Source organism: Perognathus longimembris, chromosome 6, assembly GCF_023159225.1.
Source record: "Perognathus longimembris pacificus isolate PPM17 chromosome 6, ASM2315922v1, whole genome shotgun sequence".
Lineage (NCBI taxonomy): Eukaryota > Metazoa > Chordata > Mammalia > Rodentia > Heteromyidae > Perognathus > Perognathus longimembris.
The window spans coordinates 7,233,026-7,243,964 of NC_063166.1; the positions used below are offsets into that span (position 1 = coordinate 7,233,026).

The following is a 10,939-nucleotide window of genomic DNA, read 5'->3' on the forward strand; positions in this document are numbered from 1 at the left end:
GCTAGGAAACCCCTTAGTTGGGAAACCCAGTAAGTGAAGGCATGAGAATTCCATTATCTCAGTTTTGCAGGTGCAGTGATTGGTGTGCAACACACTCCTCCACCAAATGGAGACACGGAAACTTGATTCTCCTCAAGCCCCCTACCACGAGCAACAGCCTCAGCCCCATTCTCCCTTGGAACCTCTTTGTTTTTGTTTTGTACCTCTCCTGGGGCTTGAACTCAGGGCTTGGGCACTGTTCCTGGGCTTTTCTTTTGCTCAAGGCTCAGACTCTACCACTAGAGCCACAGCTCCACTTCCGGCTTTTTGGTGGTTACCTGGAGATGAGTCTCACAGACTTTCCTGCCTTTGGCTGGCTTCAAAGTGTGATCCTCAGATCTCACCACCTGAGTAGGTAGGATTACAGGCCTGAGGAATGGGCGCCCAGAAGGAACTTTTTGATATGAAACACATAAGCAGAGTTTCAGCTGCTAGGCCATCTTTGAACTACTGTGGGAACAAACTCAGCTCAATCATGGTGTATTATTATTTTTTAAAAAGTAAACGTACAGGTTAAAAAAATAAAAAGTCTAAGTGGTGGTAGGTCAAGGCCAAGAAGCCAAAGCAGTTGATGAGATTTCCCCTTTCTGTGCTGGGTTCGGAAGCCCTCGGCTCCATCCCTAAGAAACAGCACAACGGGGAGCCAAGGCGCAGCAGGTCCCAAAGGTTCAATCACTTCGTGATTCTCATCACTGCCTTGGCCGGCTGTCCTTGACCCCTGCCCCTCGGGCTGGCTGGGAGGTGTGGGCACCTCACCCCTGCTCCCTAGAGGCCAGCCTCTGGGTCGTCCCTGCCCAGAGGACATCGTGTAACGGGAGGCCGCCGGGAGACAGCGCGTCCTCGCCTCTGGGCTCCAGCTACAGCAGGAAGCGCTGAGGGAGCACGTGTGGTCATCAGAGAACAAGGTTCAAGAAAGGCAGGGTGCTGGCAAGAGGAGGGGCTGGGGCCGGCAAACACTTTACACAACGGATGGCAAGGTCTGGGGGACGGGACAGAGGAGGGCAGCCAGGTGCCCAGGACATAGGAAAGAGGCAGGGAGCAGAGCCAGGGGCGCCGTGAGGGTCAGCTGAGGGCCAGGGTCAGCCCTGGGCACCTCCCCCGCCTACCCTGCAATCCCAAACATGCCTCGAACCCCGTGCCCAGCTTCCCTTGCCAAATCGGCCTCTAAGGAGGGGCAGCGAGCCTTGCCTTTCCCAGCCCCTAAGGCTGGAGGGTGGTGGTGGGAGAGTAATAGGGCGTCCGGGGCACCTCGGGAGGCTGAGGAGGCCAGGAGGTTTTTCCTCCGTGAGCCCTGGGGGAGGGCGGCAGAGCGGGTGTCCACAGAGGGGCGCGGGGAGGGGGCTGGGGGGCTGCAGTCTGGCTTGCCGGCTCCGGAGGTCCCCACGCCGTGGCCGGCTGGAGCCCCTGAGGACGGCGGGGCGGCGTGGGTCCTGGGCGAGGAGGGGGGCAGCTGAGGCTGGATGAGGAGCACTCTGCCTTCAGGAGCCGGGTCCCCTGCTAGTCAGCTTCCAGTCCCTGAGTCTCAGCCGGGGGGACTCGGGCTCAGAGCTCATCTGGGGGGCTGTGTGGCAGCGGCGACGCCTTCTGGATGCCTTCCTCCTCCTCTTCAGGGCCGGGGTCTCCCTCCAGGCCCCCCAGTTCCTTCCTCTGCTTGCTGCTGCTGCTCTGGCCGCCGGCCGCCTTGGCCCTGCCGCTCTTCTTTTTGGATTTCTTCCCTCCCAGGGAGGCCGTGTCCCCTTTCTTGCCAGACCACCGCTCTGCCAGGCAGCCTGGGGGAGGAGGGGCGGCCTGAGGACGGCCCCGCCCAGCAGCCCTGTGGGCGTGGCTCCCGCCCACCCCGCACGCCCCGCCCGGTCCTCCCGGCCGCCAGGGGGCGCCGCTCGGCCCTCACTCACTGGTGTCCTTGCCCTTCAGCACATGGTTGGCACAGAGGAACTCGGTCAGGTCCTTCTCCTGGTGGTGCCGGTACCAGTCCTCGATGACCTCCTCAAACTCCTCCACCAGCACGTCACACTGTGGAGCCCACACTGGGATTGGCAAAGCCCAGCACCTCCCCTGCCCAGGGGGCTGGGCTCGGCCCCGTGACCCCCGTGACCCCCGTGACCCGCCCGGCAGCCGTGACCGGCCTGATGCGCGTTGGTGCAGACCCGATGCCCCCTCGCCCCCGCGGGACCGTACCTGCTTCTTGAGGTCGGCCACCTCGGCGGAGGTCTCGTTCCACAGCTCGTAGGGGATGTCCATCACCACCTTGACCCCTTTGTGGACCAGGTTGTGCAGCGTCTCAAAAGTCTCTGACATGCCCTGGAAGAAGTGGCCCGAGGTGGGATGGGGGGCTACTTCCACCACAGGGGTCTGAGGGCCCAGCTGTGACCTTCACCTGACCTTCCTCTCCCTTTGCTGTGACCTTCACCTGACCTTCCTCCCCCCACCCTTTTTTTGTGCCAGTCCTGGGCCTTGAACTCAGGGCCTGAGCACTGTCCCTGGCTTCTTTTTGCTCAAGGCTAGCACTCTGCCACTTGAGCCACAGCACCACTTTTGGCTTTTTCTGTGTATGTGGTGCTGAGGAATTGAACCCAGGGCTTCATGCATGCTTGGCAAGCTCTCTACCACTAGGCCACATTCCCAGACCCCCTCTCCCTTCTTTTGGGATTTTTTTTTATCATCTCTGCACACATGCTGATCTCCTGCCTTTCCACTCTGGAACCTTTCAAAAAGATTGTGTGTGTGTGTGTGTGTGTGTGTGTGTGTGTTTCTGGGGTTTTGGGGGTTGAACTCAGGGTCTGGACACTTTCCCTGAGCTTCTTTTGCTCAAGACTAGAGCTCTACCACTTGAGCCATAGTGCCACTTCTGGCTGTTTGTCTGGTTTACTGGAGGTAAGAGTCTCAGACTTTACTGCATGGGCTGGCTTCGAACCGCGATCCTCAGATCACAGTCTTCTGAGTCGCTAGGATTACAGGTGTGAGCCACCAGCATCTGGCTTTTTGTGAGACAGGCTTCCAGTATGTAGCCTAGGCCGGCTTCCTGCCTCACTCTCCCCAATGTTGGGATTACACGCATGAAGCATCACCCCTGGCCGAAAGAAAATAATTTCTTTTGTGCCAGCACCAGGTCTTGAACTTAAGATTCTTAAGCTTTCACTTAGCTTTCGTGGCTGGTGCTCTACCACTTGAGCCATGCCTTTAGTCTGACCCTTGCTGAGATTACAAGTGTGAACTACCAGTGCCCAGCTGAGGAAAATAATTTTAAACACTTTTTACTGGTGCAAACATGGATTCATTAGGCAGATTTAAATACATTTTAAAGACGTGTGCTACTGGAAAGCATCCCCTTGGGGATCTCAACCCAGGAACTGGCGGATGGTCCCCTTTGCTAGAGCAGAGCTTGGACGGCAACTAGGGGAAGCCTAGCTTCCTGGTTCCTGCCCTAGTCACCCCCGCCCCAGCTCTGCACCTGCTGGGCCTTTCGGTGCCCTGAGTGTTCCAGAGCGTTCCAGGCTCTCCTGGGAACCGCCAGCAGAGACTGGGACACACCCTGATGGGCAGGCCCAGGCCAGGATGAACACGAAGGTGCTTCACGACCCCACAACAGCGCAAGTGCGGACGAGGCAAGGACGAGGGCCCCCAAGGGCTGGACCTGCCAACCGCACTCACACCAGCAAGCACGCTGATGCACACAGGCCTGGCCCCAGGGGGAGGAGACACAAGCACAAGGCCAACCTTGGCAAAGCGATTGCTGCCAGTCCTCTCCTTGTGCAGGCTGTAGTCCAGGAGCCTCTTGCAAATGGTCTCAGTGACTTCGATTAACCGTAAGTCCCTGCCAAGACAACAACAGGGAGGACCTGAAGTCCTCGTCCCAGCCCCCGCGGTCAGCGGCCGCCCCTCCAGCCCTGCTGCCCAACGCCTGCACATCTCACCAACGCAAGTCAGAGCTGGAAGGAAGCTAGGTCATCTGGTAGGGGCTCTGAAATGCTGGAATACAGATGAGAGACAACATTTTAACAGCTCGATGGGAAGGATTTTTAAAGCCTTATTTTTTGGTGGTGCTGGGGACTAAACCCAGGGCTGTGCGCATGCCAGAAAAGAGCTCAGAGCATGGGCACCGTCAGCTTTTTCATTCAAGGCTGGCACTCTTATCGCTTGAAACAAGCTCCACTTCTGACTTTTTGGCAATTAGAAGAGTTTCATGTGTTCCTGGCTTCGAATCCTAATCCTCAGCTGCCTGAGTAGCTAGGATTACAGGCAGGAGCCTCAGGTGCCAGCCTTCCCTCTTCTGATAAAGCAAACTGTGTATTCATTTGTTTTGTTTTGTGGTTGGTCAGGAGCTTGAACTCTGGGCCTGGGAACAGTCATGAGCTTTTTTTGCTCAAGGCTAGTGATTAATTGGAGATAAGAGTCTCACGGACTTTCTTTCACAGGCTGGCTTTGAATCCCTATCCTCAGATCTCAGCCTCCTGAGTAGCTAGGATTATAGGCAAGGGCCACCAGGGCCTGGCTTTGCGGTGTTTTGGTTTGTTTTTAAGATAAAGTCTCACTGGGTAGTGCAGGCCGGCCTGGACATGATTCTCCTAGCCTAGTCTATTAAGCGCTAGGATTATAGGTGTATGCCACTACATGCAGCCAAAATAGGTTAAATTTTGATGAGAAAATATAAGTTCATTTTGAAAGGTTGATCATAGCTGGTAGTTGGAGTTATATTTATAGGGAGCAAAATAAAAAGGAATCCTGACTTTCTTTCTGGCTAGTATTGGGGTTTGAACTCAGGGCCTCCTGCTTGCTAGGAAGGTTCTCTTCTGAGTCCTTCCTTCTCTCAGCATGACTCAGCCATGCCTTCAGCAATATATATATATATATATATATTTTTTTTTTTTTTAAACAATAAATGACACTGGTCCAAAAAACCCTAGCATCTCATCAGTCTTGCTTTTCCGGATGAGGAATCTTAAGCCTGGAGAGAATTCACGAAGGTCTCCTTATGAGCTGTGTGTACACTTGGGTCTCCGTGGGGTTGGCTCCCGAGGGTGGGTTTGGCTGGATGGAAGAGAAAGAGAAATGCCAAGCTCCCCACTCCCCCACGGGCCAGGCTGGCTGGGCCGCCCCGGTGCACTTACGACTTGGTGTACTTGACTCCGGAGGCCTTGCGGTCCAGAATGCCATAGCCCGTGTCGATCACCTCCTTCGTCCTGCCCGTTTCCTCGAAGGCGGACTTGAGCTCCACAGCGACATATTTACACACTGGCAGAAGGAGACGAGGCGCAGCACCGATGAGCGCACAGGGCTCCGGACGGGAGGCGCTAACCACACGCAGTGGGCCTTCCTGGCCCGGCCAAGCCCATCCTCAAGCCGGGAATGGCGCTCACGATGGGAAGCTGGCTGCAAGGTCCACTGGTTCTGGCCCACCCTTTCCTCTTTCCTGCTGACGGCATTTCCACCACATCCCTCCCACTCATTGTTTTATTTTAAAAAGGAAAAAAAAAGAAAAAGAAAAAGCCGAGAGCAGTGGCTCACATCTATAACATGAGCTCCTCAGGACTCTCGGGCAGGAGGATTCCAAGGTTGAGGTGAGCCCAGGCAGAGTCATAAAGACCAATCAACAGCCAGAATAAAACAAAAGGGCTGAGGCGTCAGCCCAAGGCTCCGGCCTTGCATGACTGCCTAGCATGCACCAGTTCTGGGTTCAATCCCCAGTACTGCAAAACAACCAACCATATGTAGCACAGCTGAGGCCCTAGACTGCATCCCCAGCACCACACACACAATCACAATACACCACACACACACACACAATTACCATCACACATCTTTTAAAGCTGAACGGGGACGATGAGTAACTAAACCCTCTGCTTGCACTCAACAGTCAACAGTCTGCACCAATCTCCCACGTGGAACACGGAACAGAACAGCTCCACAGTATGTAAATGTTTTTGCAAACCATGTGCAAAGTTGCAAATATGACCTTTCACCCATAATACATCATCCCATCTCCCAAGAACAAGGACCTTTTACATAGTGATGACACTTGGAAAATTAACAGTAATTCCAATATCATTGAATGGTCCATATGAAAACTTCTCTAATCATTTCCAAATCTCTTTTATGGCTGTAGTATGACTTGAATGCATGTGTTCCAACACCAGTGCTACACTGTTGTTGAGTTAATTTGCTCCACTCACTCTACAGAGTTCTTCCTGTTTCAGAACTATAATTTTCTCATTTCCTCCTACTCTTCCTCAAACTGTTATTAAGCGATTTGGTGTCAGGCACTGCCTGGGGAAACAGGGTGTAAAAACCTCCTCCTAAGAGCGAACAATTGAAGTGCACAAGGCCCTGGGAAAGTGGTTAACACCTTCTAGAGGCTTCTTGGGCAGTCTCCAGACATTGTATTGAAACCTCTCCCAGGAAGCCCTTCTAAACCAACTCCATCTTCTCTTGATTTCACCGAGAGCCTCTGCAGTCTATTTCCTCCTAAGGGACTTACTCATCTACTTGTCCACCGAGAATACAAGGGTCCCCCAAGTGTGCATTATGCATTGGGGTTCTTCCGCAGTGCCCTACTTGAGTGCTGACAGAGGCAATGCTGGTGGCTAGGCTGTCTCTGCTGCCTCTCAACGGAATCCTTTCTGCAGACTCTGCGCCATCTGCACTGTAAGAGCGTTGACAGCAGAGTTTGGTCGAGAACCAATTTACCACAAAAACAAATATATCCCCCGAGGGCTTGCTTGGTGAAATTTTATAGCAAGTACACTCACGGATGGCTCGGAGAGCTTGGAACGCATAAAACGTCCAAATGAGTTAGCTGGTGATCTCAGAGTCTGCCATGCTCTGCAGTCATCTCAGCCCCTGGCTCTCCATCCAGCCCCGCTGGCTTCCCTCCCCTCTCCTGTCCTGTACCACGCAAGCTCATCGCTCCTTTCTGGCTCCTTTGCCCCTTGCTCCCACGCAGTATTCCATGCCGTAAGGGAGAGGGGAAACATCCTCTTACTCTATACCCATCTGGGAAGCCTTGCTTCCCAGAATTCTCTACTCCAGACCACCACCCTGGGGGGTGGGGGGGCAGGGAGACGTTCTTCCCATGAGCACCCTTGGAGAAAAGTCATGGCACAGACCCCAGACTCACAGACATCCACCCACTCTCTTCCCGGGCAGGTTCTCCTCCCTCTGTGCCAAGGCCTGTCCCACTCAGGCCTGAAGGCAGACTCGGTGGGCCAGATAGAGTCAGCATCTCATAACAAAGGTGTCGTAATAATAAATAAGAAGAAGTACAATAGTGAGAGGAACCTAACGGTTGGAGTTTGCCAAGTTCTTCTAGGTGAGGCTAGAATGATCTTGCCAGCTCTAAGCTTGTGAGTATGTGAATGTCCCCTAGGAAAATGTAAGCTTCTTCGGTTGAGAGTAGAAGAGAAACAGTAAGGGACTCTTTGGTATCAAGAGAGAATAGAAAACAGAAAAAAGAAAGGGAGAATGGAAGAAAAGCATGCTGCTACAGTGAGAGCTCAAACTGGATGTCCTACCAGTGAGCTAAGCTATCTCTGGGCCTCTCCTTGCTTTAAATCTCTCAAATGGGAGGATTACGCATCGTAAGCCATCTGACCCCACTTGCAGGGCTCAGGGAACATCTGGCCTGGTGCAAGTTTCTGATGAAAACAGCTTTACAACCAAACTTGCCTGGAGGCCAGCAGTTGGGGCATGGGAAGAAAGGGGTGCCGGTAAAGATCTGAAAAGAAAACAGACATGGAGGGCAGGAAGAAAGTAGGCCCAGATGCCATTAAGAAATGGCAGGGATGTGGCAGGGCTAGGGATGTGGCTTAGCGGTAGAGCGCTTGCCTTGCATGCATGAAGCCCTGGGTTTGATTCTTCAACACCACATAAACAGAAAAAGCCGGAAGTGGCGCTGTGGTCTGAGAGGTAGAGTGCTAGCCTTGAGCAAAAGAAGCTCAGAGACAGTGCTCAGGCCCTGAGTTCAAGCCCCAGGAGTGACATGGGCATGCATGTACATGAACACACACGTACACGTGTACACACACACACACACACACACACACAGCTCTTCCTAAGCTAGAATCCTTGGCTACTCTCTTCCTATGAAGTTTCCTGGGGGCTCACTCTTTCTCCACATTTCTTTTTATTTATTTTCTTTTATGTTTGCACTAGAGCTTGAACTCAGAGCCTCACATCCCTACTTACAGACTCTTGCCGGTTAATTGGAGATAAGAGTCTTGTGGATTTGTATGCCTAAGCTGGCTTCAAACTCTGATCCCCCCATTTCAGCCTCCTATGGAGCTAGGATTACAGATGTAAGCCGCGGTGCCCCACTCCTTTCTCCATGTTCCTGAAATCTCCTTTCCTCACCAAGTTCCTCCCAGGCTCTACACTTCCCCCAAAGTGTCTTTCCTGGGAGGTCTCAGAACCTCCTCCAACACCCACCCCACTTAATTGCACCCCCCCGCCAATTTAATCATATGTATTTCAAGAGCATTTATTGGGCTCCAGTATGGGGGGACACTCTGAATATGAGATGAGATCACAGATTAAACAGAGGGAGCACAAGGGAGAAGGCACATCTCAGGTTCTACCCTCCCCCCTCCCCCCCCCACACACCCCAGACCAGTCATATGGATCTTTTCAGTTCCTCAAATTTGTCTTCTGCTGCTTGGCCTGCAGGCCTCGGCCTCAACCTCTGTGGCTTCCAACATGGGGGCCTCTTTCCACTTCCCTCCACCTAAATCCTAAAGGCTCTGCAGGCTTCTCAAAGAAGCCTTCCCTGACGGCCCTCTGCCCGGCCTCCAGGCTAGATCGGGCGATCCTCAGCCGGGCCCCCGAAGTCCTCCCCACCCGCGAGTCCCGGGCCCCGCAGGGCGCCGCCGAGCGCGCAGTAGGCCCGCCGGACCCCAGCGCCGGCCCGGGCTCCCCGCCGCCGCGCCGCCCAGGCCCCGCCCCCGGGCGGGAGGCGCGCGGCCCCGCCCCCTCACCTTCGCACTTGCTGGGCAGCCGTACCCAGTCGGTCTCCTCGGCGCGGGCCTGGCTCGGGCCCAGCTCTGAGGCTGGCAGTGACAGCAGCAGCACGGGGAGAAGCAGGAGACGGCGGGGCGAGGGCTTCGGCCACGACTCCATGGCCAGCCGGACCCGAACCCGACGGACCGGGAGGCGCTTCCTGCAGCGGCGCGCAGGCAGCAGCTTCCCCTAGCCGCTTCCGGGAATGCGCACGTGCCTCGGCGTAACCACGGCAACAGCGAGCCCCTGGCCCGCCCCCTCCGCCCCCCAGAGGCAGCCAATGAGCTTTCACCGGGCTTGCCTTCCAGCGAATGGGAAGATGAGCTGTTCTTGGCCTCGACCAATAAGAGAACAGATGGTGTCTTCAGCGACCTATGGCGCTGTCTCTCTCCTCCCACCTTCTAACGGAGGCTCTGAGAAAAGCTGGCGGTCAGGATCTGAGGATGGAACCCAGCGCCCTAAGGAACGCTGGCTCTGAAAGAGAGGGAGCCCTTCTGCTGCCTCCTCCCACGTTCTGTCCTGCGGTCTTAAAGCTGCAAACCCTTACTGAACGCCTGCTTTAAGTGTGCGTGAGTGTGTGTGTGTGTGTGGTTTGAACTCAATGCCTGGGCACTGCCCCTGAGCTTTTTTGCCCAAGGCTGGTTAATCTACCACTTGAGCTACCCCTCCCCTTTCAAATTTTTGGTGGTTAATTGGAGATAAGAGCCTCACAGATTGGTCTGCCTGGGCTGCCCTCAGATCTCAGCCTCCTGAGTAGCTAGGATTACAGGTGTGAGCCACCGGAACCTGAGTGTGGTTGGGTATTTTTGCTGCTTTATGAAGACTTCAAAGGTGTGAGGGCATTTTCTGACATTAGCCGAAAACAGTTGTGTTGATAACAAGACAGTTTTGCAAGGCCGTGGCATTGGAATCACACAGCACACGGGATCGGGACTTCTAAGATGCTTTGCTCTCTCTTGGCTCCATAAAACTTAGAGAAGTTTGGAGCCTGGCCATGGCCCTTGATTTATCTAGGGCTAGAAGTCCTCCTGGGAGATGATATTAAGCCAGACACAGTAAGGTTAGAGAGGTTGGGGCAGGGCAGGTTTGGGGAAGAAAGAAGAGAGGGGTTTGAAACTGAGAGAAGTTTTGCTTTGGAATGGCTAAGGAGCCACTGAGAGGACACTTGTGGAGATTAGTTTCGAGTGATACACGGGCTCAACATCTGGGCTGAGAGCTGGGAAGGGACAATGGGGTGACAGCTGAAGCCCTCTCCTCAGACTGTGTGTCCGGAGGATGGTGGGTGGCTTCACCCCCAGAAGTTGTGGTCTTTTTTACACCTTGCTCCTCGAAAAATCCTCCAAGGAGGCAGGGACCTTGTTGGCTGCTGATAGACAAGGAGTAGAGGAGACGCCGAGGGTCTTCACGGGACAGAATCTAAGGGCGCCCAAGGCTGGGTGTCACTGACAGCATCTCTAAGGCAGATTCTCCACCCCCACCTTGGGGAGAGGAAGAGATTCAGTCAAGTGTCGGGGTGCCCTGGGGACATCTGGATTCACATGACAGATCCTCAGGGTAAATGCTGGAGAGGGACCCCCTCCCCGCCACCCCAGGGAAAGCTAGCGTTCCTGCTATCACTGGGGACATATGGGTCCTATTTCAGTGTGCCAGTGTGGAACCTCAGCAAGGCTCTGCCGGTGGCTCGCACCCATAATCCTAGCTAACTCAGGAGGCTGAGATCTGAGGATCATGGTTTGAAGCCAGCCCCTGCAGAAAAGTCCATAAGACTATCTCCAATAAGTTACTCAGAAAAAGCCAGAAGTAGCACTGTGGTTCAAACGGTGGAGTGCTAGCTTTGAACACAAAAGCTCAGGGACAGCACTCAGGCCTGGAGTTCAAGTGCTGGGATCGGCAAAAAGCAAAACAAAACCAA

At 54.3% G+C, this 10,939-nt stretch overlaps 1 protein-coding gene across 1 annotated transcript; it reads right to left on the reverse strand.

The window, feature by feature from the left end:
* Positions 1-339: 339 nt before the first annotated feature.
* Cnpy3 (canopy FGF signaling regulator 3) lies at positions 340-9,231 on the reverse strand. The gene is made up of 6 exons (XM_048347752.1): positions 9,006-9,231; positions 5,148-5,271; positions 3,757-3,853; positions 2,218-2,340; positions 1,935-2,052; positions 340-1,808 (listed from the first exon to the last, which is right to left on the reverse strand). The coding sequence occupies exons 1-6, from the start codon at positions 9,145-9,147 to the stop codon at positions 1,582-1,584; spliced, it is 831 nt and encodes a 276-aa protein (XP_048203709.1). The 5' UTR covers positions 9,148-9,231; the 3' UTR covers positions 340-1,581.
* Between the last annotated feature and the right edge of the window lie 1,708 nt (positions 9,232-10,939).

Excerpts from the sequence above, each read along its gene's own strand:
- Cnpy3 (XM_048347752.1), bottom strand. The coding sequence starts at position 9,147 with ATGGAGTCGTGGCCGAAGCCCTCGCCCCGCCGTCTCCTGCTTCTCCCC. Across the intron at positions 5,272-9,005 it reads GCTGCCCAGCAAGTGCGAAG|TGTGTAAATATGTCGCTGTG; the intron begins GTGAGGGGGCGG and ends TCCTTCTGCCAG. Across the intron at positions 2,053-2,217 it reads TGGCCGACCTCAAGAAGCAG|TGTGACGTGCTGGTGGAGGA; the intron begins GTACGGTCCCGC and ends TGGGCTCCACAG.